Source organism: Enhydra lutris, unplaced genomic scaffold, assembly GCF_002288905.1.
Source record: "Enhydra lutris kenyoni isolate GAN:26980312 unplaced genomic scaffold, ASM228890v2 scaffoldscaffold46, whole genome shotgun sequence".
Classification (NCBI taxonomy): Eukaryota; Metazoa; Chordata; class Mammalia; order Carnivora; family Mustelidae; genus Enhydra; species Enhydra lutris.
In genome coordinates, this window is record NW_019154130.1 from 1,315,297 (window position 1) to 1,341,785 (window position 26,489).

At 50.0% G+C, this 26,489-nt stretch overlaps 1 protein-coding gene across 1 annotated transcript in view; it reads left to right on the top strand.

Moving 5' to 3' along the window:
* Window positions 1–26,489, top strand: part of LOC111156495 (transmembrane protein 132D) — a 582,232-nt gene that overhangs the window by 471,545 nt on the left and 84,198 nt on the right. The window contains exon 5 of the mRNA XM_022517432.1: window positions 25,211–25,354. Coding sequence (XP_022373140.1) covers window positions 25,211–25,354 — 144 coding nt within the window. The remainder of the gene's footprint in view (window positions 1–25,210; window positions 25,355–26,489) is intronic.

Sequence of the window (26,489 nt, forward strand, 5' to 3'; positions counted from 1 at the left end):
CTATTAACACAGGAGCCCTGAGCACCTCCTCCCCACGGGGCCTTTCGATTCCAGCTGCCAACCAAAGTCAGGTACCTGCTTCGTTTACTCAAGAAAACCAAATCAATCAAAATGAGAGCATCTCAACAGTTAATTAAAATTCCAAGATGTGATAGTAATAGAAGTAATTACCTACAATGTATTCAATCGGTTGTTAGCTAAACCCATAAAAAAATTAATCAAGAATAATTTGCTATTTGATACTGACATTTTATATTTCTCATTCATGCTAAGGAAAATCCCATTAAAGAATCTAATTTACTTTGCATTAAACTCACCTTTACAAGAACTGAAATCCAGTCTTGCCAGATGATAATAATGAGATTCAAAATAACTAGAGATGAAGTCCCCTGTTAGCAAGAAAACAAGCCACAGGCTAGACTCTTTCCTCGGGTTGGAATCTGGTTTGCAAAAGTGTATTTTTTCAGCAGTCGTGCATACACAGAGTTGGACTGGCTTAAACTGGTAACTGCACACACCCAGGTCCCTCCCCCCTCGCCCCCCACCCCCGCCCTCCTCCTAACTAACCTGTTACAGCCTTACAGCAAGGCAGGCATCACCTAGACATGCCAAGGATACAATGTATACAAATTACACTCGGCCTTGCCCTGTTGTAGAAGAGGTACTGATTTGTTCATACATCTTACGTCCCACACCCCTGGCTTCTAACCTGGAGTGTCCTCATCTGGAAAACCAGAATCTGAAGTCCCTATGACAAGGAATAGCTGGGAGCAAGTAATAGTGTTTTTAACCGCAACAGATACGGGACTGCATCTGAAGTAACCACTTAGTGATTTGTGTTACAGCGTATCTGTTTTGCTTGGAGGTGGTAAAAGCCTGTGTGTGTGGTCGTGCACATGCATGCTTCTGGACTTTGCTTCGTGGTGCTGGGATGGAGGGCTAAGTCTGGCTGCTGGTTTTGAGCAGAATTCTGAAGCTGCGTCTGGATTTTGCAGCCAGAGTGGGATCCATGAACAATGACTTCCATAGACAAGACAGTAAGGGCGTACTTCCGCTTGTGGACCCTCATCTAAAAAATACTGCCTCTCTCCCCGGACAGGAGTGTTCTCAAGAATGTTTTATTCATCCTTCTATTCCCACTGTCTGGCGTTTTGTAGCAGCTCAATAAAAATTAAATGATTAAAGAGCTAATCAATGGACTTCATTAAAAATAAAATCTCCGGTTTAAAAAAAAAATAAAATAAAATAAAATAAAATCTCCGGGATAATTACTGAAAATAGGAGCAAAATGAGTGTTTAGCATCTGAAAATAGAAAAGGAAGAAAAATCAGAAGCAGGGAGAAAAATAACAGCCCCAAACACAACAAAACAAAAAATGTAAGAAGAGAAGAAATAAATAGAACAAGCTTTAAAGGCCATGGGAAACAGCACGAAACATATATGGCACAAAGTAAATCAATTCAAATGTATAGGTAATGATTTCCGATGAAAATGAATTAGACTTTGCAATTAAAAGACCAAGGTTGTCAAACTAAAAAATGTGTGTAGACTCCAGCAATATGCTTTCATTAAATACACACACGCACACACGCGCTCCTAAAAATTAAGAACATAACAGATTGAAAACAGAAGTTTAGAAAACCATACTCAGACACTCCTAACCAAAAGGAAGTTAGTGTGGCCATTAACTATCCAGTGGAATAGACGTTCAGGCAAAAAGTATAAGTAGACCTGAAAATGTCCGTGTCCGTGTACACACACTCTGTGCACTTTGTGTCTGCTTCAGTATCTCACCAAAAAGGATAGGCTCCTGAAGCTTCCCTCTCCTCCTAGGAGGAAAAACAACTTTATTGGACTCAAGGAAACCTCTCTCGAATGGAGGAAGATTGAACTTAGAACGGGTCGATGGGAGAGGCTGCAGAATCTGTCCTAAAAGCATCGGGCCACAGCCATTTTTTGGAATGGTATTTTGACTGGTGGACTCTAGGAGCCCAACTGAGAGCCTTTGAACCCCAGACATGGATGTCCTTAAGTGCCCATTGGCCCGAGTGCCCAGGGTCCATGGATCAATCTTCTGTCTCTCTCTCTCTCTCTCTCTCTCTCTCTAGCTCCCTCAGATTAGTGAGATTACAGGAGATAATGATTTTTTTCCTACTTTCTAAGTAACTTTGGTCAAGGAAGGTGTTGGCTCTTCCAAGAGCTGTGGAAAAGATTGAGGTTTGTTTTATCCAGGGATGAGTAAGTCAGGGCAGTGGGGTATCAGGAGTGGGAAGAGCTCTTCTGACCGGAGTATGGTGAACAGAGTATTAAAAGCAACTCAGGAGAGGGTGGGCCAATGGGGAAGTTCTTTGTAGTGCTGCAACTCAGGCAGGAGAAAATTGCAGCTCCGATGAGGGTGTCCGTGGATGGAGGTGGGTGTGATGGGTATGGGGAGAAGCTGATGGGCATGAAGGCGGTCCAGAAAGCTGAATGGACAGGACACAGTGATGGATGGTTGGAGAGGGAAGTAAAGAAGGTCAGGCAGTTCCCTAGACTGATGGCCTGAGCCCCTGGATGGAAGTGGTATTGTTCTCTGAGATGGGAAAACCCACGTAGGGAAAAGACCATAAGCTTGGGTATGGGTATGTTAATCTTGAAGTATGTACCTTAGAAATCGGGCATTGGTGCAAGTATATGCAAGGCCCAGTGCCTAGACTTTGGAGAGGTCAGCCTGGGGGAGGGAATATCTGTAAAACGGTAATGCTGACACAGGTTGAATTCAGCACTCAGAGTCTAAAGGGTTTTATTTTATTAAATTGCAAATCAAGAAATTATTCTGCATGCTGAAGCTAACTTCCCTCATCCTCCCGCTATCTGATGTTACAGTCTGGAAACAATGTACTGTCTAGGTTGATACATTCTCATTGGACACAGTCCTGAAGTTCTAATCCATTCAACAAATGTTTCAGAGACTTTATGACACCCCCCCCCCCCCCGCCCCGCAGCCTCAGCCCCTCTGGGATATAATGTCTGCTCGTCTGCTCGAGCATCCTGATTCTTGCTACCTTCAGGAACATGCAAACCCATTTACTGAAACCAAACCCAGAGCGAACAAACTTACGTTAGCTAGAGGATAGGAGAAGAGAGGTCCACGGTGACACAAAAGGAAACCAGGGATACATTTAGTACATAAAACAAACGAACAGTCGTAGATACTGGAAAAAGTCCTAGAGGAAATACATCAAAATTATAACGGTGGTTCTGTCTGGGTAGCGGGATTACCGCTTATCTCTGTGTACTTCTTTATGCAGCTCTGTGTTTTCCAAATGCTCTGCAATAAAGATGATGCACGTTTTATCTCTAATGCGAGAGAATGGCCAGTCCATCTGGACTGGGAGCAACCTGAGAGCCACTCCTGCCTTTCCCCTGCTCAGAGAAGGCCAGTTTTGTTAAGGTTTGAGGGAAGACTATGTTCAGGAAATCTGGTTACAGACCCAGGGGACTGCAATAACGGTTGTTCCAAACAAAGTGTATCCATGTCCTTGGGCCACCATAATAAATGACCACAAACTCGGATGGCCTAAAACAAGAGCACAGCTCCGGAAATGGGAGTCTGAAGTCAAGGTGTGGGCAGGGCTGTGCTTGCATTCTGAAGGTTGAGAAAGCCCAGGTGTGTAGCACCTGATGAAGGAATGTATCAGCAAATGGTGATGTACCCACATGGCGAAACATTACTTCATAGTACAAATGAAAAAGACGGACAAATGCACAACAACACAGACCAGTCTCAGCAACATCACGCTAAGTGGAAGGACGTGATGTCGTGTATATGGAAATTCTCAGGGAATGCTCAGGTGTGGTGGGAAAATGGGAGTCTTGAACGAGGAGGGAAGCCTGACCATACATGAGCACAAAAGAACTTTTTGGAGGCTACAGAGTGCTCTAGGACTAGGTTGTGGTGATAAGTTGCTCAATTAAATACATTTACTAAAATCCATCAAATTATATATTTAAAATTGTTGAATTCGCTTTATGGAAACTTTACCTCGTAAAGCAGTTAGGAAACACCTAATAGGACTGGGACTGCTCTCTCAAGGAGAAGGGGGGGCGAAAAACAGACAAGAATTCAGTACAACGCTCTGTTCTCACAGAAAGAGAGTGGCCATAAATTCCAGTTTTAATTTGACTAGAATTTTTATTAAAGTTACTCAGTAAAGCTCACCGTGTCACCCTTAATGAAGTGTCTCAAATATGCCTTAAATACACATTTAATGTACATCTATAATGAGACTCTTTGGCCAACTAATTATCAGGCATGTTTAATGGGGTTTAACAATTGCCAGGGAGAAACATAAGCCCTTTCTACATGGATTTATCCTTATCAAAATACTTTTAAGATAATGGATTTCACCCACATAGATTGCCTTTGTTAATAAAAATCATTACGTTCACCCACAATAATAGTACTTCTATTTCTATCAGATATTAAAACCTATCCAGTTAACATAAGGAGTTGTCACTATTGGCGTTCTTTATGGACCTGTGATTCTTTGTGGCTATGGTATGTTAAAGAGACTTAGATAAAATTGGAAATTTCATGAAATGTACTTCATTTCGGAAAAGTAGCAGCAAAGAAATACCAATTTTGTGTTTGGGGCAGGTGAGAACAGACTGCAGGTTCCTATAAATCAGATTTTGGAGAAACATAGATTTTTCAAGGCACAAGCTTTGAAAGCCAAAGTCAAGCCCAGATTTATGTTCTTGAGCACAGAGAGTGGGCATTAACATAAATTCAGTTGCTCCTAGTCTGAAAAGATTAGGTATTTAACAGTTGCTGCCATGCCTACAATGAGAAAGGATCGGAAGCCCTTACTTGTGTGTCATTTCTAAGAATATTTTTTACAAGACGGATATTATGTCTCTTCATAATAGCTTCATGGGTTTCACATTTCCAAATCTCCCTAGATTTGCAAATGACCCGCAGCAGTCGCTGAGTCATGCCAGGAGAAGAAAGAACCTTTCTTCTGCAGACCGTGGTCACATTCACCCACTTACTTATCCAGGGAGGAGGGGGTCCACATGCCGTGCCCCACTGCCCGCGCTGCACCACGGGACAGATGGAGCAGGGAGCTAGACACACATCTTCCTTGTGCTTGTCCATCTTACAGTCTGGATCAGGTGGCAACTTAGAAGCTTAAATAATTAAACTAATGACCTGATCGTTTTTTTCTTTTGATCATTTTAATAATCATATTTGATTTAACAACTTAAACTTGAAATAAGCATGAACGGAAGATAACCTCCAACCATAAAGGCTACAGAGTCAAAGAGGGGACATTCTAATGGGCAACGGGTAGGGGGTGGTTGTGCACTGGTGGGTGGGACCAGCCGTAGTCGCCCGATGGGGTCGCTGTGAAGGTGAAGATACTGCAGATGAGACAGGATGGGGGCCGGCTGGGGATGTGAGCTCGTGCCTTGCCCCCCTGCACCTATCTTACTTGGAATCTCCAGACGGGCTCACCCTGCAACACCCAAGTCAAAGGTCCCATCCGTTACTCTTCCTGAATTCTACTCTCTGCATGTGTCCTTCCCATGGCTCCATCACTTTCTTCCAACACCCCTTAAACATGCAGCAGTAAACCTTTTGCCTGGCACTAGTTTGCTGATTGCCTGTCTGCTGAGTCATTTGTCTCAGGCTGCGATGGTGGGCGTACGTGTTTTATGGACCCAGCAGGGTTGGGGGGGTGCTTCTGAGTCACTAAAGAAAGGGGTCATCCATCGTGGGCAGAGGTCGTTCCCAGCGATTCTCAGACTATGCTGCCTGTTAGAATCACCTGGGGAGATTTTGAATTTCCGAAGGTCCAGACTGCAACCCCTCCCAGTGAAATCAGAATTCTGAGTGCAAGAGCCAGCATCAGCATTGTTGAATTTCCCCAAGGTGGTTCCAGCAGGCTGCTAAGTTTGGAAAACATGGAGCTAGAATCCCTGGGACCACATGAAACCATACTGATGTCTGGGACTCACTCCCCAGAAGTTCTGATATCATTGGTTGAGGTAAATCCCCAGCATTGCTATATGCCATCAGATCTCCCTGTGACCTTAGTTGAGAACCAGTGCTCTGAACGCAACCTCAGGTGTGCTAGAACCTTAGGAAGACAAAGTGGTTTGGCTCTGATGCATCTGACATTTTTCACAACCCTGGCTACACATTGTGGTGGCTTGACTGAACGTGATTTTCTCCTGGAAGTACGAAGCTCTTGGCCAGGATCAGGGTTGCCATCTCAGCCTGCTGATTTAGAGCAAACCTTAACTGTCACAAAGGGATTATACCCATGACCTTGGACTCATGAATGCCATGCTCTGACCAGCTGGACTCCGCCACAACAGGTGTTTTCTTGGCTGCAAATCCGTTGGAGCACTTCTGCCAAAGTCCAGCCTGATTAAATAAAATAATAATGATGAGCACACAAGGTGGTGATCACCCGGTGATTCCAGCAAGTGAAGCAACACTCACTCCCCTGTGGTCCACTTTAGATAGCATCCAACGAAGGTGGGCTGCCTTAAACGTGTGGCTCATTTTCCACTGCAACCTTTATGAATGTGACGAGATTGCCTCAGTCCACCCAGGCAGTGTGGAATCTAGATATCTACAAGGACCCACCAATGATGCATTTAGCTTTCAATGTGGACCAAAGTACTGAAGGGAACATGGCCATAAAGCAAGGTACTTGTTGAAAGTGGAAGAAGATCTTTGCAAAGGACATTTCAGATAAAGGGCTGGTATCCATCTCTAAAGAACTTTTCAAACTCAACAACCAAAAACCAAAATACTCCAAACAATGGGCAGAAGGCATGAACAGACACTTCTCCAAAGACGACATCCAAATGGCCAACAGACACATGAAAAGATGCTCAACCTTGCTCGGCATCAGGGGACACAAAGCAAAACCACAATGAGATACCATCTCACGCTGGCCATAATGGCAAAAGTTGGCAAGACAGGGAACAACAAGTGTTGGCGAGGACGTGGAGAAAGGGGAACCCTCTTACACTTGGTTGGAATGCAAGTTGGCACAACCACTCTGGAAAACAGTGTGGAGATTCCTCAAAACCTTAAAAATAGAGCTACCCTATGACCCAGCAATTGCACTGCTAGGTATTTACCCCAAATATACAGATGTAGGGAAAAGAAGGGCCACTTGTACCCCAGTGTTCATAGCAGCAATGGCCATAGTCGCCAACTGTGGAAGGATCCCAGATGCCCTTCAACAGGCGAATGGATAAAGATGTGGTCCATATATACAATGGAATATTCCTCAGCCATCAGAAAGGACGAGTACCCACCATTTGCATCGACATGGATGGAACTGAAGGGGATTAAGCTGAGTGAAATAAGTCAAGCAGAGAAAGTCAATTATCATATGGCTTGACTTGTTTTTGGAACATAAGGATTAACATGGAGGATCACAGGGGAAGGGAAAGAAATCAGAGAGGGAGACAAACTTTGAGAGACTATGGACCCTGGGAAGCTAACTGAGAGTTTCAGAGGGAAAGGGGATGGGGGGACGGGTAAACAAGTGATGGGTGTTAAGGAGGGTGATGACAGTGTGTGATGAGCACTGGGTGTTTTACACAGCTAATGAATCATTGAACACTACATCGAAAACGAATGATGTACTCTACAGTGGCTAACTGAACATAATAAAAAAAAAAAAAAAAAGGAGAAGAGAAGAAAAAGGAAGTGGGAGTTGACTGAAAGAAATCCCAGAAGGAACCCTTGATAGGCCCTGTTGTGCTGAAGGCAGAGCTCACGTGGTATCTCCTGACCGTGCTCGGGGCTCACGTGGTGTCTCCTGACAGTGCTCGGGGCTGGGTGGGGAGCGACCCCCACAGCCTGCCCTTCTAGAACTTAGATCCTGATGTGGCCAAACAGGAAATAGCTTCATAGGGAAAATTGATTTCTGGGAGTGACAAGGACAATGGCATCAAATACCAAGACGAGTGGTTTGAAGACTTTATCATAACGTTGCACGTCCTGGCGGCTCGAGTGAAGCTGATAGCTGTGCAGGTGGAAGAAGTGGCTGGAAATGCAGAATATATCGGACCCCGTGCCCGCGGGAGGCTCCGATGGGTAGCACACGGGGCATGGACTAAAGAATGAATCCTGACCCCCGAGGTTCTGGCCGGATCAGCCGGGTGCCAGGCCGCACAGTGCTCTGTTTGCAACTCTGAAAGAGGATTGTTGCGGGGAACATCAAGACTTCTGCTCGGGACCCAGGGAATCGGGCACACCCCAGTGTACAGGTTGGGGAGGCAGAGGAATCGCTGAGCTGGGAGCTCCTGGGAGAGGGCAGAGCTGGACACGTCCACCTGCAAATGAGCAGAATACAAGTGTCCCAGGAGTGGATGAGCTCACCTCTAGGGTTCTCGTCTTCCACGGCCACGGGGCACCCCCGACATCCTGGAAACAGAACTGCTTCGCTATAGACCCATTTCTCTGTATTTTCAAATGGGTGAGGGTAAGATCGGTGTGTGCGGGCTTGTTCAGGGAGCCTCGTTGCGCAGGACGACCCGTGGTCCTTTTTCATTTCCGTCGAGCATGCGTGGTACTCATCTGTCTTCCACGGAGGACAGCCTCGCCAGCCAGCCACAGAGCCAGCTGAGAACTGCGGAATCCTAGGTCTGGGTACTGAGAAGAGATGGGGCAGTTAAGGCTCCAGCAGGGAGAGTGGCCAAAAGTGCTGATTTTGTTCCTCGTACGGGTAACATCCCCACTCCCATCGCCCAGCAAGGGAAGGAGAGACCCAAGAAACATTTCCGTGGCTGGTAGTGCACCATGGGGCTGAAGTCAATGCATGGATGGCCGTGGTCATTTAAAAATCCCAGACTCACCTTCCTCGGCCTCCCGGAATAATCTTATGCGCGTCCCTTGCCCCCACCATTGCTAATTAGTATGGGCTCAAGACATGCAAATTCATTTCTCCATTAGCCTAAGAAAAACATAATTAAGAAGTTGTCTGGTGAAAGGAAGAAAAAGCGCATAATGTATTCCAGGGCCTAACTGCATATGACTTTCTGGACTGCACAGATTTTGGATTAACCACACTGCTGAGTCTTCATTAGCATAGATAATCAGGACCTGGCTCCACGCCCCCCACCGGCGTAAGTCCTGCTGAATCCCTAGGCTTATAGGTCAAAACCTATAGAACTTCAGAACCCTTTACAGTCCCTCTGGAGGATTGGGGTTCTGAGCAAGACCCACTTTTAGGTGCCCAGTTAGTCAAATGAAGTCTGGAGCAGCCCTTTGATGTTTATTAATTTTGTATGACCTTTCCGTGCTGACTGAATTAATTCCTTAGTTTCACGTACCATAAAACCAGTAGGCTTCTTCCAGCCTACGGAAAATTCTGTTGCCTTTGACAATTTGACATGCATTTTTCTGTAGTGATAGAGAAAGGGGCTGACAGCTCGTTTAGTTAAAGGCTACAGGCAAAAACTCCCCCAGTTTCAAAGAGCAAATACTTTACGATATCAAGAGGACTCCATCAACAGACATAAATTAATATTCATGCTGAGTTTCACACCACTGCTCCGTGGTGCCAAGAAGAAGTGAAGTTTTCCTCCTAAGAACCATCATCGACATCCACAATTGTCAGTCCTGGATATAAACTGAGGGTACTCAGCAGAATTTTGTAATATTGTTGGAGTTTTCTCATCAGGGAGAGCAGTGCCTCCCTGGATTTATAATTTCTGACACACACAGCAGCCTGCTTTGGGGGAAAAAAAAAAGTTATGAAAGTTATAAATGAAGCCATAGACTCAGTCCTGTGTCCTTAACATCTCCTACACGTTTTCACTTGAGCTGCTGGGACCAGGCAATGTTTGCATCCCCTACTGCTGGATCACACACGCACTGGCAGACTCATAGGCAGTCTGGAAGCATCCCAGACTCCGAGCCTCCCACGGCCGGCCACGTTGCCCAAAGGAGATGTGAACTCTGGTGGACGGGAGAGGAGTCACTTCTCCGTGCCCACCGAACGGGGCTCCAGAATTGCCCGTTCTCGTGATCCAAGACAAATCGGAAATCCAGATGTTTGAGTATCTCCCGTTTTTTAAATACTGTGATCAGTCAAAAAGGATCCCATCAGTACAGTTCAAGCAGAACATTCCGTGGGCTGGATTCCGTGCCAAGAACCCTAGTGCACGGTGATTTGAGTGGGGTCAGAAGAACTGAGCTTTGCAGAATGGAAGGCATTAAAGTTCTCTGCCTTGAGGAACACCATGCGACCATAAAAGGGGTGAAGGGCGGACACAGACGCCAGATGGACATCCGCAGATGGATGACGTGATGTCTCTTGAAAGAAGCCAGGGACAGAAGACTATATCACGTGATTCACCTCCTCTGAGATTTCCAGAACAGGGAAATTCACAGAGATGGAACACAGATTCGTAATGCTTGGGGCCAGAGCCAGGATGGTACTCCAAAGGGGAGAATCCTCCCAGGGTACATTCGTTTCAAGATGATAGAAATGGTCTAACATGGACCGTAGCGATGGTTGCGGATCTTCGAGTATATTGAAAAGTACTTGGAGTATATTGAGAAGTACTGAATCGCTCCCTTGACATGGGTGGATTGTATGGTACGTGAATTCTATCTCCATAAAGCTGTCCCCCAAATACAACATCAGCCACACCAAACCACCATACCTCGAGCGAGGAGCTGAGATCTTCAGCGCACAGAACCAACCCCCAACGTCTGCATGTCACACCACACCCCTGCCCGGGCTCCTGGAAACATCCCCCTAAAACTCAATTCAAGAGCTCAACTTACGTCCTCTGTCTAGAAAATTCAGGCTGATGGTAGTTCACACGTTCCCCAAGCCTCCCTTCCTGCTGAGAAGGTCTTGGACATTCTTGCACGTGTCCTATTGCCAAGGATTAAAAAGGAACAGCAACAATGACAACAACAAAAAAAAACCATTATTTTGTACACTCTCTTCAGTGCTGCGGTGTCCCGCCAGCCCCGAGCTCACATTTAAAGTCAGACCTATACTGTAGTCTCCTCTCTTCCTTGGAAATCCCACTTTGAAAACACTAATCTTACGGATAAAGGTTGGCTTAGCTTCTTAAACTCGTTAATATGCCTTTGTCTCTTTAATCAGGAGGAGGCCAGACAGCCCATTTGGTGGGAATGGAGGGTTAATCCAAACCCCTCCCCTTAATACAATACAATTGAACCCATGGGATTTATCCATTATAAAGTGCTTTTTGAGAAATTCCCAGTGGAGTCCTTTTTTCTTTCTTTCTTTTTTTTTTTTTTCAATGTAGAACCTGTTTGCTTCGCATCTCTAAAGAGTCTTCTGTAGCAGTTAATGTAATAAATAAAAATCTCTATTTGACCACATCCTCCAGGATGTCAAGAGCGCTTGGCAATTGGCTTAGCAGCTCACGGAGTTTGAACAGTGGCAGGAGCCTGGCCGAGGATCTCCCCCCAGTTCCGAGCTCCTCCTGGAGGGGTAACTCTAATCAGCTTAAGGAGTTAATTAAACAGCTGTCACTTAGCTCCTTAATTCTGAAACTCAATGCTAAATAAGATTTGAAATTACTTATGCAAAACTGAGCAGTGCTTTTGTGATCCCCGATCTCTTCAGGTGGCACAGAATAAAGGAGGCATCGTTCCCAGACAGTGGGGGCCACAGGGTGACCCGGAGAAATGGACCGGGGTCCTGGGAAAATACTCGCCTTCCTGGGGAGTGCAGGCAACCAGGCAAGAGATCCAAATCTCGCCCTTTTTGATCCAAAAGGGACCTCATGGTGAGGGGTGATTACCATCTACCAGGATACAAGTCGCCTACTGTATCCTACAAGCCTACGCACCCTGTACATGTGTTGTGTTCAGAGTTCTCGGTGATTTTTACAAAAGGTGAGCCAAATATGAAAATCAGGAGCTTTTACCTAAAAATATCAATTCTTGGCTTCTCTAAAAAAATCAGGAATCCTGCAAACCTGGCTTTGTGTTCCTGCAAGGCAACTCTTCCGTAGAGCTAAGATCATCTTCTGATTGAGCGTGCAATCCTGGCTCACCTGGTTAGGGATAAAAGCAGAGTTTCGATACCATGTCCCAGGATACTTGTCTTGGCCAGGATACGGTGGCCGTGGAGACAGGAGCAGGCTGTATGAGAATTGTCCCATCTCTTGACATGCCTGTGTGTCCTTACCTGGTGGCTCAGAAAATCCCCACGAGAAGGCACAAATGAGCAGAAAAGCTCAAGGTCCAAGCTGCATTGCCCTGGGGTCCTGGCCAGAGGTTCTTCCGGAAATAAACCTGACATCGATCTGCACGAGGAATGAATGCGGCCAAGAACTCACGACTCTGTGTCATCCAGCCATCCTACGGCAAGCTGGCATGCACCAGGCACTGGACAGAACTCACCGCCCAGGACAGCGGCGCCCTGGCTCAGCCAGGAGTGAACACGGCCAGTGAAATTAGCACGCAATCCACATAGCCTCTGAAAACTCCTCAGAGCACCCAAAAACTACAACCTCTATAACCTCCGTGTTTCCTTCGGTGTTGAAACGGATTATTGCTCCTTGGTGGAGCACCAAGTGAGGACGAAGGCTTATGTTTGGGGAAGCTGTGTGCAAAAAATGCAGCTCGGAGGCTAAGGTTCCTGTCAGGGCGGTCAGGTGCTCACCCTGTGGGTGGCCCCTCGCCCCAGGACAGAGCCGGAGCTCACACTGGGGCATGGCGGTGATGTGTCCCAGCCTCTTCCCTTCCCTTGATCCCTACTTCTCTCCTTCCCTCTCTTTCACTTTTTCCTCTTGCCAAGAGCATGCTGAATTCCTATAAGTCACTGCATGTCTTATCATAATGCTAATAATAACCAACCTTCTTGAAAAATTGGTAACGTCGAGCACTGTTTGAACTCTTGGCTTGCGTTTAGGTGCCTGCCGCCCCTCACGAGAACCGTCCAAGGTAAAATCTACCTAGAACTCCACTTTCCAGATGAGGAAAAGGAGCGACAAGTGTGGAAGTAACTCGAAGAATCACAAGACTTGTAGGAAATAGCACAGCTGGGGTTTGCCCGCAGGCAGCCCAGGTGGAGAGCCTTGTGGGTGGACTCCTACCAGATGCCATTTAGATCTTTTAAGACAAGGACAGTTGGCCCCAAGAGGGTGCATGGTCAAGGGCACATGCCCAAGGTCACCTTACGGTGCCAGGCGGGGGCTCACGTTGTTCAGGCTGGCCTCCCTTGTCCGACTCCTGCTTCCACGGCTGGCAGAAATCCTGTGGTCAGGTGGCGTGGACAGTCGTAACCATGCCAACCCATGCTTTCTTGCCACCTGCCGGTCATGGTCCTAAGTGGCTTTCGCATATGCAGTCCTCACTTGCAGCCAGTAACACGGACACGTTCATGGCCCCTGTTGAGATGAGGAGCCTGAGGCATGGGGCAGTCCCCAGTTTGCCTACCGTTGTGGACCTAGCGGGTATGGAAAGCAGGGTTCCGCGTCACACCGTCTTGCGCGTGAGCCAGTGTACCTCACCCAAAGCTCTACTGCCTGCACATACAATTTATTGTACGTAATATCTTTAATAAACTAGAAACAGTAACACTGATTATTTCCACCTGGAAGCATTAAGAACGATGTAGCATTTGAGTTGGACCTTGAGCTTATTACCTTGGGATCGTTTTTAATAGGAAGCTCCACCTGTATAAAAAGCTACAATGTAAGAAATTTATTTATGCTTAGTTTCCAAGGGTACAAGGACACGTTCAGCCAGCCGGCTCTAACCCCACAAAGCCCCGTCGTTGCTACACTGTAATCGCCACCAACAGGAAGTCAAATCAAGGATTTCCTTCCTGCTTCTGCATTTTAAAAATTTCCCCCATCCTTTGGTGCATTTATTTATCAAAACAAGCCCTAAATCTAGTAAAAGAAAAGCGGAAAAGGCAAACGGTCATGCCAGGACACAGAAATAGGAGGAGGAAACAGGATTCCGTCCCAGGACACGATTCAGCCTGGAATTCTCTGGCCCCACACAGCAGCAGCCTGGGCACTGAGAACCCGCTCAGCAGTGAATGACGTTTGTGTGAATCAGAGATCCATTACCGGTGTTCAGCTTCTAGATTCAACCTGTGTACAAAACACGGGAAGCTTCAGGACACAGTGTAGATGTTATCAACATGGAGAGCATCAAAGCATCAGCTCAGAACGAGAAACGTTGGAAGGTCAGGGTGGCAGGAAGAACGGACGGGAGTTGGAGCCGGGCTCATAGGGTGCGTGGGGCGGGGTTTTCCGTGTTCGTGGCTGCCCTGGGGAGACACACCAGGGCAGCCACATGCGTTCCCATCAGGGTTCTGGGAGTCGATGGGACTCGGCTGGGGGGCTTCTGCTGGGGAGGGGAGTCCTCTCAAAGTCTTCCTTGTGGACTCTTCTGGGGGGGGGGGGGTGCTGGATTTCAGCCGTGGCCATGGCCGTGGACCAGACCACCTGCACTGGCCCCTCCACGGGTCTGGGCTTCTGTGCACCTTGGTGGCTAAGTTCCGCAACCAAGCATCACTGGAGAGAAAAAACGAGCGGAAGCTCAATCACTTCCTGCGGCGGAGCCTTCCAAGGAACACAGCCTCACCCGCTTGGCATTCTCGTCGGCAGGCGTGGGTCCCCGAGGCCAGCCTGCACCGAAGGCCTGGGCTCCCCGAGCTTACGCCCTGCCGCTGCTCAGAAGGAGTGCCCAGCCTCTGCAGACACAACCACTCAGGAGGTGACACGTTATCTCTCCATCAGAGGCGTGTGTGCTTAAGTTATAAATAAAGCCAACGGGGGAACCAAAACAGGAATCTAATTATACTGGTTGAGAAGAAGAGAGAGATGAGATTTAACTGTCGTGCCAGAAACCCAGATCATGACTGAGCCGCCTCTTCCCAGAACATGTAGGATAGCGTGTTGCTGAGACGGCTGATAAGCCTTCCTCACCGAGGAATGGAAAGCGATGACCCGAGGGGAGCAGAATAGGGATGAGGAATGGGGGTCAGGATGGCCTTTTGTGGCATCTTATGATAAACCTTTTCACAAATGTTGTCTTTGAACAATGAGGTTGCTTGACCTTGATAAAAAAAATTTTAATTCACATAGACAAGAATAAGCACCACATCTGGCTCGTTATCAACTGCTTCCAGAAGACAGCCTGCCCGGTGGAAGGCACGTGCGGTGGCCAGCCTCTGTGGGCTCAGCTGTGCGGTGTCCCGCTGCTGCCCTGTGGGAGGAGGGATAATTTTACTTGACCTGGTATAGCGGCTAACATGCAGTAATTCTCCGTACTGGGCCTCAGCCGTGAAGCTGACAGGCTAATGTCCTTTTAAAAACAGAGTGCTTTATAAATGCACTTGCAACGCGGGCCAAGTTGATTCTCCCACTTGCTAAAAGCAGTCACAGGCGCTCATGTCGGCAGCACAGAGACGAAAAACAGAAGGACACAGAGAAGATTGGCCCGGCCTTTGTGCAAGGATGACACACCAGTTTGTTCCATATTAAAAAAAAAAAAAAATACAAATAAAGGTAAAATAAAAGAAGCACACAGGCATGATGCCCAAATGAGAGGTGGTATTTCTTTTTTTTTTTTTTTTTTTTATTTATTTGACAGAGATTACAAGTACGCAGAGAGGCAGGCAGGGGTGGGGGGGAAGCAGGCTCCCTGCTGAACAGAGAGCCCGATGTGGGGCTCGATCCAAGGACCCTGAGATCATAACCTGAGCCGAAGGCAGAGGCTTTAACCCACTGAGCCACCCAGGTGCCCCAAGAGGTGATATTTCTGAGGCCTTCTCCTAGCTCTCCTGTTTCCTGAGGTATGAATGAGAAACCAGCCCCCATCATCTCCAATGTGCCTGTTGTTTACGGGGGACCCAGGCTGGAATTACAGAGCTTGAACAAACAGGCAAAAGGCAAGGACAGGGTGACGAGCCATAACTGTATCTGTCAGGTCATTGGTCTTCGTTGGGAAATGAATCGAAGAGATTTAGGAAATTAACCAGAGTTGAGAAGTCACATTGAGGAAGAGAGAAGCCATGGGGACGTTTCGTTTCCGAGTCAGGCTGGGTGTGCCCAAGCCCGTTACAACTGAAGCCAGGAGAACGGGGCCAGCCAGGCAGCACGCGGAAGGAATACTGTTGGCTCCTCAAACCTGAGCAGTCTGTTTTGGCTTAGGGCATCTATAGCTCAGAATTTAATGAATATTTTTGTTGTTTGGAAAATGAAGTTGGGAAGTGGTCGGTGTTAGTCAGGCTAGAACTAGGTTATACCTCCGAAAGTCTCATTGCCTTAAGACAAAGAAAGCATATTTATGACTCTGGCTTTCTGTGCTCTGTGCGTCAGTGGGAAGCTCTTCTTCCTCCAGGGCCCGGGTCACCAGGCTCACAGGGGCTCGACCCTCTTGTGGCTGCTCCGTCTGGAACAGGCAGCCCCCCTCAGTGTGGCCGCTGATGAGAAAGTGCGGGAACTGCGCATCAAAGCTTTATGGTCCCGACCCAGAGTGGCAGACGACGGTGACCCTCACAGGTTAACGGCTGCAGCTGTTCACACGGCTCCAGCTTCGAGGGTTATGGAAAACAGGACAGTGCAAATGGCGTATTTTCTGAGCCATCCTTCTCTTCCGTGAACCGGAATTCCCCTGCACGACCTGCGCATCCGCATCCAGATTGATCGGTCACGAACGTCGCCTTTAGGACCACCCCCCCCCCCAGGTTAAATATCACCTTCGAGTACGATATAATTTGGCAGGAGGGAGAAAAAAATCATTTCTACGCTGGGTATGAGCATCTTTCTTTACCTGCGCGGAATACCGTTTTAACATGAAACTGAATTCCTGCATCTTCTGTCCCTTGGACATTTGATGTCTTAGAATTCCTGTCTGCGGTGGACAGAGAACGGTAACGTGCTGCTTGTTTGTGTTGTCCGAGGTGGGTCAAGAGCAGAGGGTAAATGATGCCGATGTAAAATTTTAATTATGGAGAATTAATTGACTTAGCAGAATATGGCTTTTTTGTACTTAAACATCAGGAAGACAGCAGAATATGTCGTGTTGATAGAGATCGTGGAAAACTCCCATTTGTAGCTGCCCCAAAGGTAATCTCGCTAGGTTCCTACAGCCCCTTGCTGTGTAAATCTCATGTTCTCTAAGCAAATTCCAAAAATCTGTTTTATTCTGCCTCCCTGGGAGAGAACAGTGTCCCTGCGGGATTAGACTTGTGATTTTGTCTCTGCCAATTAGATGTGCCTGTGTGATGCTTTCTCTCCAATGTGCGAAAGAGGAAGTATGTGGGATTTGAGGAGCAGCAACAGGGTCTAAAACAGTCTGCTGACTTCCCAGCTTCCTAATCGGGGCAGAAGCAGCTGTCCACAGCAGGTTCACTGAGTGGTTGCAGACCCTAATCTTGGGAGGTCAGCCAGACTCCGTTTCTTCAACCCCATCAGCAATGCAACATCCTCTGCAAATCCCTTCCTGCCGAAATGAGCGAGAGCAGATTCTGTTTTCTGCAACTAAGATTCTTGACTCACACAGTGTCTCTCAAACCCAAACGTGGTTTCCAAGATATTCTTTTTTTTTAATCAACATATATGTATTATTTGTTTCAGGGATGCAGGTCTGTGAATCGTCAGACTTAGAGAATTCACAGCACTCACCGTAGCACATATCCTCCCCAGTGTCCCTCACCCAGCCACCCTCTCCCTACCCCTACCCCACAGCAACCCTCACTTTGTTTCCTGAGATTAAGAGTCTCTTATGGTTTGTCTCCCTCCCAATCCCATCTTGTTTAATTTTTTCCTTCCCTATCCCCCAAGCCCCCTGCCCTGCCTCTCAAATTCCTCATATCAGAAAGATCACATCATAATTGTCTTTCTCTGATTGACTTATTTCACTCAGCATGATACCCTGTAGTTCCATCCACGTTGTTGCAAATGGCAAGATTTCATTTCTTTTGATGGCTACGTAGTATCCCATTGTATATACAGATCACATCTTCATTATCCATTCATCTGTTGATGGACATCTGGGCTCTTTCCACAGTTTGGCTATTGTGGACATTGCTGCTATAAACATTCCGGTGCACGTGCCCCTTCGGATCACTACGTTTGTATCTTTGGGGTAAATACTCAGTAATGCGATTGCTAGGGCGAAGGGTAGCTCTGTTTTCAACAGCCACTCTCGAAAACCATATGGAGGTTCCTCAAAAAGCTCCTCCAAGATATTCTTGAAGAAGGAATAAATATGGGAGAAATGGAGCGTATATTCTGTAGAACAAATATATCAGCAATACAGGAAGTCAGAGACTTATCAGAGGGGAGGAATGATGATGCAAACTGTAGGTAGATCTGAAACATGCATGCTCCCAGAGCCCCACGGTGCAGCTCCCCGACTGGTGTCCGCCCAGTCCGTGTGGCTCCTCGATGCAGGACCCGTCAGGTCTTCATTCCCTGAGGACCTGGTCGGACGCATGCTGGGGCATTTGGTCGGGTCTTGTTACGTGAGTGTTTAGTTCCTCCGAGGATTGTCAGCAGACAAGAGAAGAAGCATTCCTTCCGAAACCTGCTGCCTGATTTACTGTAGATTCTGGCCACAGGTCCATGCAAACAAGAACGCCTAGGCGTGATCCTTTTTTAAGAAAGTAGCACAGCACTCGTCCCAGACTTTATCGGGCGTTCACTCCTGACATGCAAGAACTTTATAACCACCCAAGTCCATCCTGGAAGCTGGGCCTTCATGCCCATCGCCCCCTTCCAGGCTGGACAGTTCCCTAACCTGGTCCATCTCGGGTCACACCAGACCACTTTCTGCGTTTCCCTCCGGGGCTTCTCTGACATCCTGGGAGCCCTGCCTAAGGGTGGCAGTGACACCCCTGGGGAGAACGCGTGCTTCCAGCCTGAAGTCGGACAATTCTGGAAGGCCAAGACCCTGGAGACGCTGGCTCCCTGGGTCCCTGCTGCAGGCTGGACGGCACCACCTCCTGTGGGCTCTTCCTCCTTCCCCTCCCCCATCTGCCACTCCCACTCCTTGCAGATAAATTAACGCCACCTAGAGCCGGTCTCAGGGTCTGTTTCCGGGAAGATTCAGACTAAATGCAATATCCAGTTTGCAAGCTGAGGTTGATAATTGTTCAGAAATACTAAGTCTGCCTCTCAGTGAGAGCTGGAAGGAGCCCCTTTGAACCACCTTCCTGGACATCTTTATTAATTAGACGCTTTTGCTTATAAGCAAAAGAAATTGATTCTGGTGAAGTTTGGGGGTTTTATTAACTACTTGACATTTGCGGAGGTGCGCATGTTTAATGTGTCTAACTCAGTGAGTTTGAGGGTAAGTTCACCCCCCCGTGGAACTAGCAGGGCTCTGGAGGCCGCAGACATAGGCGTCACCTTTCGGAATGTCCCTTATTATAATTACTACATGCGCGTGTGTTGAGAACACTTAACACGAGAACCTCTGGCTGAAAGAATGTGGGCTCTCCCAGAGAGCAGACGGTGCGGAGAGAAGGCAGGAAATGCAGCTAACAGGGAAACGATGGGTTTCCAGGCGCTGCTGACCAGGAATGAGAGCCGAGCACCCATGGCTCCTGCCTGCTCCCCTAAAATGGAATTCCTGTCCCGGGGGGAGAGGCTGACTCTGTGGCCTCGGGGGTGCCTGCCAACTCCCGGCCCAGGAAGAGGGTGGCTGTGTCTGTCGGTCCCAAGGAGAAGGGAAACTTTCCCTGAAGGATAATGATGTGTTTTTCTGGAGAAGGTGTTGGGGAGGCAAAAACAGAAGTTTTGATCCCAGGGACTCAGAATAAACAATGTTGTCAGGAATTCTGCCTCAGTAGTTCCCTGAAGTCCTGCCTGGGGGGTGGGGAGGGTGCTGGGAGCTTGTCCCCTTACTCATGTCCTCCATAGCGGCCCCTGTAGGAAATGTTTCCTTGTGTGCATCTAAGTAAAACAAGTTACCAATTAACTCTACTTCCCCTCCCTCGGAATGCTCATCTTCCTGTTTCCTCTCTCAGGGAGTCAGGGGTGTGAAACTCTGGGCGTGGAGGCAGGGGACAGGGCCGTGGGCTGCTGTGTCCCGGGGACTCTCACCAATGCCTAATCTGCACCAGCTTCCTACACTGTGGGGAAGAACAGCCACCCCTCCCCCCGCCCCCTCCTGAGGGATGCTCAAAGCCTACTTGGGGCGCTCTTGTCAGGGGGAAGCAGCTGCAGCGCGAACACCGTATTCATTTTTATTCCCTCCAACCTTCCTCATCTGGTTCAACACACGCGGCTCCATGATCTCCCAAGGGGCCATGATGACGGTGAAGGCAAAAAAGTGGTTTTCTCCCCACTCCATAGGGACAAAAAGCTATTTGATTTGCTGATTTCAGCCCAAGACCCGAGAAACACAGGGGCGTCTTTCTGGCGCCGCGTATCAGACAGGACTGCGGTTATCGGAGAGCAAGATCATATAGTCTTCCCCTGCCATGCATTTGGAGGGAGAGTCCAGGATCGGTGTTAGGATGCCTCTGGCTGGCGTCCAGATCCCTTCCCTTGGGCTTGGCCGCTCACTGGTTCCCAGGGACACCATTAGAAAGTACCAGAAACATGGGGGCTGAAAAGAGCAGACGTCTGTTCCCTCGACTTCTGGAGGTCGCCGTCCAAACTCGGAGTGTCGGCGGGACCACGCCCCTTCTGAAGGCTCCTGGGGAGAATCCTTGCCGATCTCTCCCAGCTTTGGTGGCTATTGGCATCCGCAATGTTCCTTGGCTTACCGAAACACGACCCTGACCCCTACCCGTGCCCTCCCAGAGCCGCCTCCCGGGGGGCTCTGTCTGTGTCTTCTCGTCTCACAAAGACACCTGTCATTGGAGGAGGGCCACAGTCATCCAGGACGACCTCCTGTGAACTTAACTCGTCATAGTTGCAAAGACCCTCTTCCCGAATGAGGTCGTATCCTGAGGTTCTGAGTGGATGTGGATGGTGGGGGGGACACTGTCCACTCTGAGGCAGCCGCCATTCACACCTGTGTTTATCAGACACTCAGGACGGAAGAGGCACCGGTCATTGTCACCAACTCCCCAACAGTGGTGACTCCCCGAGACCCCGGGCAGACACAGGAGGCGGAGGCAGGCACTGCATTATCCTCATTCCATCACTGAAGCTAATTAGGCACCAAGGGTCAGGGGAGCCATCTGAGGTCACCCGCTGGGCAGTGTCAGAGGCCGGAGTCCCACCCAGCTCTCCAACAACAGCTTCCCTGCCCTTGACCCTAACGTGACATGGGGCCATGTGTCTTTTAGCCGCATGCTCTCACCATGGGGGTTCAAGATAGAGCCCCAAAGCCAGGATCATCTGTGCTTGGCAGCGGGAGAAAAGGGAAAACACAAAAGAACCTTCAGAATCTGCTTTTTTTCACAAACTTTTTTGGAAGCCTCACCCAGTGACTTCCATTTATATCTCCTGAACCAGAACTGTGTCACAAATGAAGGGCAGCCCCCCAAAATGCAATAATTTTAGCTGGACATCCTGCAGCTCAGACAAATCAGGGTTTTGCTAGGAGGGCAGAAAGGCAGGTGCACGTAGGGTGGGTGACAGACCATCTCTAACACACAGCTCGGCCTCGGGGTGCGGTTCAGAAGGCTCCAGGGCCGTGTTTTTCTGTCTCTGTCACCTTCCTCTCCTCCGTTTTCAGATGAATTTGGAAGGAAGGGTGATCGTGAATCCGTGACTGGGTTCATGAGGCGGGAAATCGGGGTGCTGGGAGGCAGGAGGAAATGAAACCAACAAGCCGGCTCTCTAGTTCTACTTCTGACCCTCCAGCCCTCCCGACGAGACAGCAGCCCTCAGTATTATTCCTCAGTCCTCCGCCCCACGCACGTCCCTTACACCCCAGCACGGCGCAGGGCCCCGGACCGCCGTCTGCCAGGAGCATCCTTGGAAACCGGGGGAGGCTGCTTTGCCCACACACACAGCAGGCTGGACGTGCCGGGGACGCTGTCCCTGGGAGCAGCTCTCAGGAGGTTCCGTATAAATCGCCCAGCTCCCTCGCCCCTCCGCCGAACTATTTTTAGGTGTGTATTTTAGGTAATTTCCCTGCAAGGGAATGTGTGGTAATATGTCTGCACATATGGAAGTATATAACACGCATGGTGTATTTTGCAACGCGGCGTGGTCCCCGCAGGACTGGCTCCAGCGGCCCACCGTGGTAGCTGGCGGAGGCGCGCACGCCTTCCTGGCTGTCTCTTCCCGACTCCCCTACGGACACTTCCTGAATCGCCCCCCACAACTGCGCCATCCTGACCTCGAATCCCTTCCTCGAATCTGTGCTAGAGCGGATCCAAGAGGGGAACTGTCATTTCTCCCACAAAATCAGGCCACTCCATGTTTTCTTACAGTAGATGGTGCGTCGAAGCCCGAGATAAGGATCTGTGGTCTCTCTTACGAGGTCGCCTCAAAGCACCGTCACCATCTCCTCCCTTTGTGCCTCCTCCTGGCCTCTGGACGGCCTGACATTCTCTGCAGCTCTGAGATACCCGGGGGGGTCCTCGGGGCTCCCAGTGAGCCCTGCGATGGAGCTTCCCCTACACCTTCCAGCCTTGCTCTTCTCGCTCTGAGGGGCTGGGGTAAGAGCGACCCATGGCGACAAGGCAGTGAACTTGCTGGGGATTTCTGGGGTCAGATCAGCAACTTAGCTGTGTGTCATGTCTCAACCTGAACCAAGGCCATGCTGGGCACTCCCACCACCTCTTGCCTGGAGACACGCCCTTCACCTTCCGGGGAGAGCAGAGCTACGCCGGAGAGAAGGGTCCTGGCTCGCAGACCTGGGAATGCACAGAGGCTGGGAAGGCCTGACAGCCCCGGCACCGATCCCATGGGATCCTGCAGGCAGAGCGAGGCGTCCAGCCAGAGGCGTCCCCCACCTCTGGGCCTGCACCCGCTCGCCAGTGAGTCCCGGGGTTGGTCCTGACCGTGCCAATTTGAATGCCCTTTGGGGTTTGCTGTCAGCCGCTGCTGCTTCTTCCACCAGACATAAGCGAAACCATTTTCCTCTTCCCTGAAGCAGGTGTCCAGAGTCATAAGGCTGAGATCCCGCTTTGTGCTTTCCTTTGAAATGAGCCAGTTTGGGCCAGACAGTCAAGGAGCGATTCCCCACTTGTTCCCAAAGCCTGAATGGTTCTCCTGGATCTCCACCGTTTCAGTAGGAACAGAGACGCGGGTCTGGATCTCCTCCATTTCAGTAGGAACAGGGACGCAGGTTTTCCACCCCCAGAGGTGGCGGGAAGTAGCGTCACATTCTGACTTCATCCCTTCATCCTTTCACTCTGCTTGTGCCCAGAATAAAATCACATCGGGCTGGGAACTGACCAACGAGGGGGGAGAAAACAACAAGTGCATAATCAATGGGCATTTAGAAGCTTTTGCGTAGTGAGACAGTGGAAGACATGGTCTTTGAAATTCGGGAACATTCCAAACTGCGGTCTTTCTTTCAGAGTTAAATAACCAAAGGAAAAAAAAAACATATACATAGTTTCACATTCAAATCTACACCAAATGAGCTAATTATAAGATGAACGAGTCCTATAAAGGAAAAGTAAGACCTTATGTAAGAAATACAAAGTTAACTTAAGGAAAACAGTTATGCAATGTTAGGATGATACATTTCTATCCCTTCCTCTGACATGCTCCTAAATGAGAATTTGCAACTTCACATGAAAATCAAATTATCAAGACCCCATGCAAGCCCAGCCCTAAGAGAGACGTGTCTCCTAGCAGCCATTCAGGCGTCTCACTGCTGCTCCCCCAAGGATAGGCTGGACAAGGTTGGACCTACAGAAGAAGCCCTGCGTTTGTGCCAACACAGCCCCTCTCGGGGACACCGCTGGCCCACAGCTCACAGCCCTGAGCAGGAGAGCTCCATGGGCAAGAATTCGGGAGGCTAGATGCACGGAGGCTGTGGGTTGTATGGGGACTTTGATCTCGTGTGATTGGGGGAGACAGTCCCTGCAGATGGGAATGAGACACGTTTCTGGTTCTTGGGGCTCAGTTTTCTCTATCTAAGAAATGGGTTCCTGTGATCTCCCAGGGCCCTGCAGGAGGACCTGAAGAAGGGAGAGATGTGCTGGGGACAGGGGCAGAGCAAGGGCCGCTGCTCAGTGTCTGGGACGTGCAGCCTGAGGTCTTGGGTCCATGCACAGGACTAAGGGCTGGAGACCAGGGAGGCAGGGCGTGGATTCCAGTCCTCCTGGCCAAGTCCTTGTCCACACGTCCTGCAGATAATGTACTACTTGCGGCAGCTAGCGCTGTGCCAGGCGCTGGGGAGCAGAAGGCAGACCAGTCCGCCAGAGCTTCTGGCCTGGAAGAGCGGTCTCTGGCTGACTAATCCTAAGTAAGACAGTAATGGTGTGAGATGCCCCAGAGGAGAGGCTGAGCCCGTGTGTCCTGGGCTCCGAGGGGCTCTAAATTGAATAACGAAAGCAAGCAGGGATGTCCCGCGGGACACCGTGAGCCGAGCAGCAGAGGACGCATCGGGCAGGCAAACGCATGTCTGCGTGGGCGTGTGTGTCTGTTGTACACACATGTCATGTCGGCGGGCCGAGCATGTCACTGGAGCCGTAGTCAAGTTCCAGACATACACAGAGGCCAGGACCCAGTAAGAGCCCCGAGGAGGGACAGGAAGGGAAAGATGGACAGTGCAACAGAGTTCCAAGAGCGAGGGTCTCCGTCTCCGTGTGCATGCTACACGCAGGACAGGCCGTGGGTGGGGCTGATCTCCGCTGCTTTTAGGGCCCCGGCTCCCCTGGTCAACGGTTCACGGCTTAAGGTGGCATCATTTTGTCTCAATTCAGACATCCTGGCATAGCTGACACCTGGGCTCAGCGGCTGGACTTCCTGGGTTCAAGTCCCACCTTCACTGTTGCCAGGCTGTGTGACCTCGGGCAAGTGACACAACCTCTCTGTGCCATCTGCCAAATGGAGGGAATGCTAAGATCTGGTCTGGGACCGAACATGTCCACTCTTGCAAAGCAGTTAAAAGAGCTTCTGGCTGATGGGGAGGCTGGTCAAACACAACACCTGTGATAAATTTGCTCCCGCCCTTCCCCTGGGGTCCCCTTCCCCATCCTGTTCTCCCTCGGTGACTCCGGGCCGTGCGGGCGCCCGGGTCCTTCGTGGGGAGGCGGGAGGTCGTCGCAGGGAGAAGGTATGTGATGGCAGGGTGTGTTTGGTCTTCCAGGAGGCTGAGATCCTGAACACAGCCATACTCACGGGGAAGATGGTGGCCGTTCCGGTGAAGGTGGTGTCGGTGGAGGAGGACGGCACGGTGACTGACCTGCTAACGTCTGTGGAGTGCCGGTCGTCTGACGAAGACGTGATCAAGGCAAGTGGACGCCTCCCTGCCCCACCCCCCACCCCTGCCGGAGTCCGAGGTGGTGACCGCCGGGGCTCCTGCGGCCCCTCCCAGCCCATTCCGGTGGTGTCTGGAGGCTCAGCAAGGTGTGCAAAGCTCCTGACCTTTCCTGTTTGCCAAGTGCTCGGGGCCTCGTCCCAGTCCCTGGGGAGGCCGTGGAGGGCTGCAGGGACTGGGAAGGGGGCCAGACCCAGCCTGGTGGGTGTGTGGCCGTGCTCTGGGATGATTGCACAGCAGGGAGCGTGTGTGCCGAGTCAGTGGGGGAGTGGGGCGAGCGTGCACTTCGTCTCCCCAGCTGTGACTGACAGTGCTAGCCGAGGCAGGAAGAGAAGACGACGGTCCCCACTCCCGGCCAATCTGGGACGGCTCTGCAGCTGGGTGGGCATGGAGGGTGGCCCTTCCTTCACATTCCCTGGACCCCTTCTTTCCTGCCCTCTTCTCTCTCTTTACAATTGAACGCACAGCGGAGACAAGCCAAAGTGTGCACGGAGATGTTTTGGCCGGGGCACTCGGCCGGCCGCTGCACTCGGCGGGGGACGGGCTTGTCACGCTGCCACTGCCCACTCCCGGCTCAGAGCCGTGGTGGCGAATGCTGCCTGGCACCCTCCTCCAAGTCTGCCTCCCAGCAAACGCCTGGGGGCAGCAGGCGGGGGACAGGAAGTGCACGTGACCCCTTCTCTCTGGGTCCCCGCAGCGGTCTGAGTTTGGTGACCCCCTTGTGCTGGGCGGGACCTGCTAAGCCCCTCTGCTCTCTGGGAACTCCAGGGAGCGTGTCCATCGGCAGGGAGCAGTGGACAGATGCCAGCGGCGTCCCCACCAGATGTTGGGTCCTGTTCACGGTAGTAGGACCGTAGTCAGGCACCGTCCCTGCCCTGTGATTGGCTGGGGACAAGGCAGGGATGGGAAGGAAGGACGGCGTCGTGACACACTGCTCACCCCGTTCCAGAATCCCCTCAGCGGGTACCGGGCAGGCCGGGCCTCCCGGGGCCACACACCAATTCTTGGCTTGCCCTCGATTTCCCTCTCTCCTCACTTCCAGTCCTCCAGCACATCCTGTTGGCAGCGACTTCCAAACATGCCCCGCACCCGACCCTCCTCCATGGCG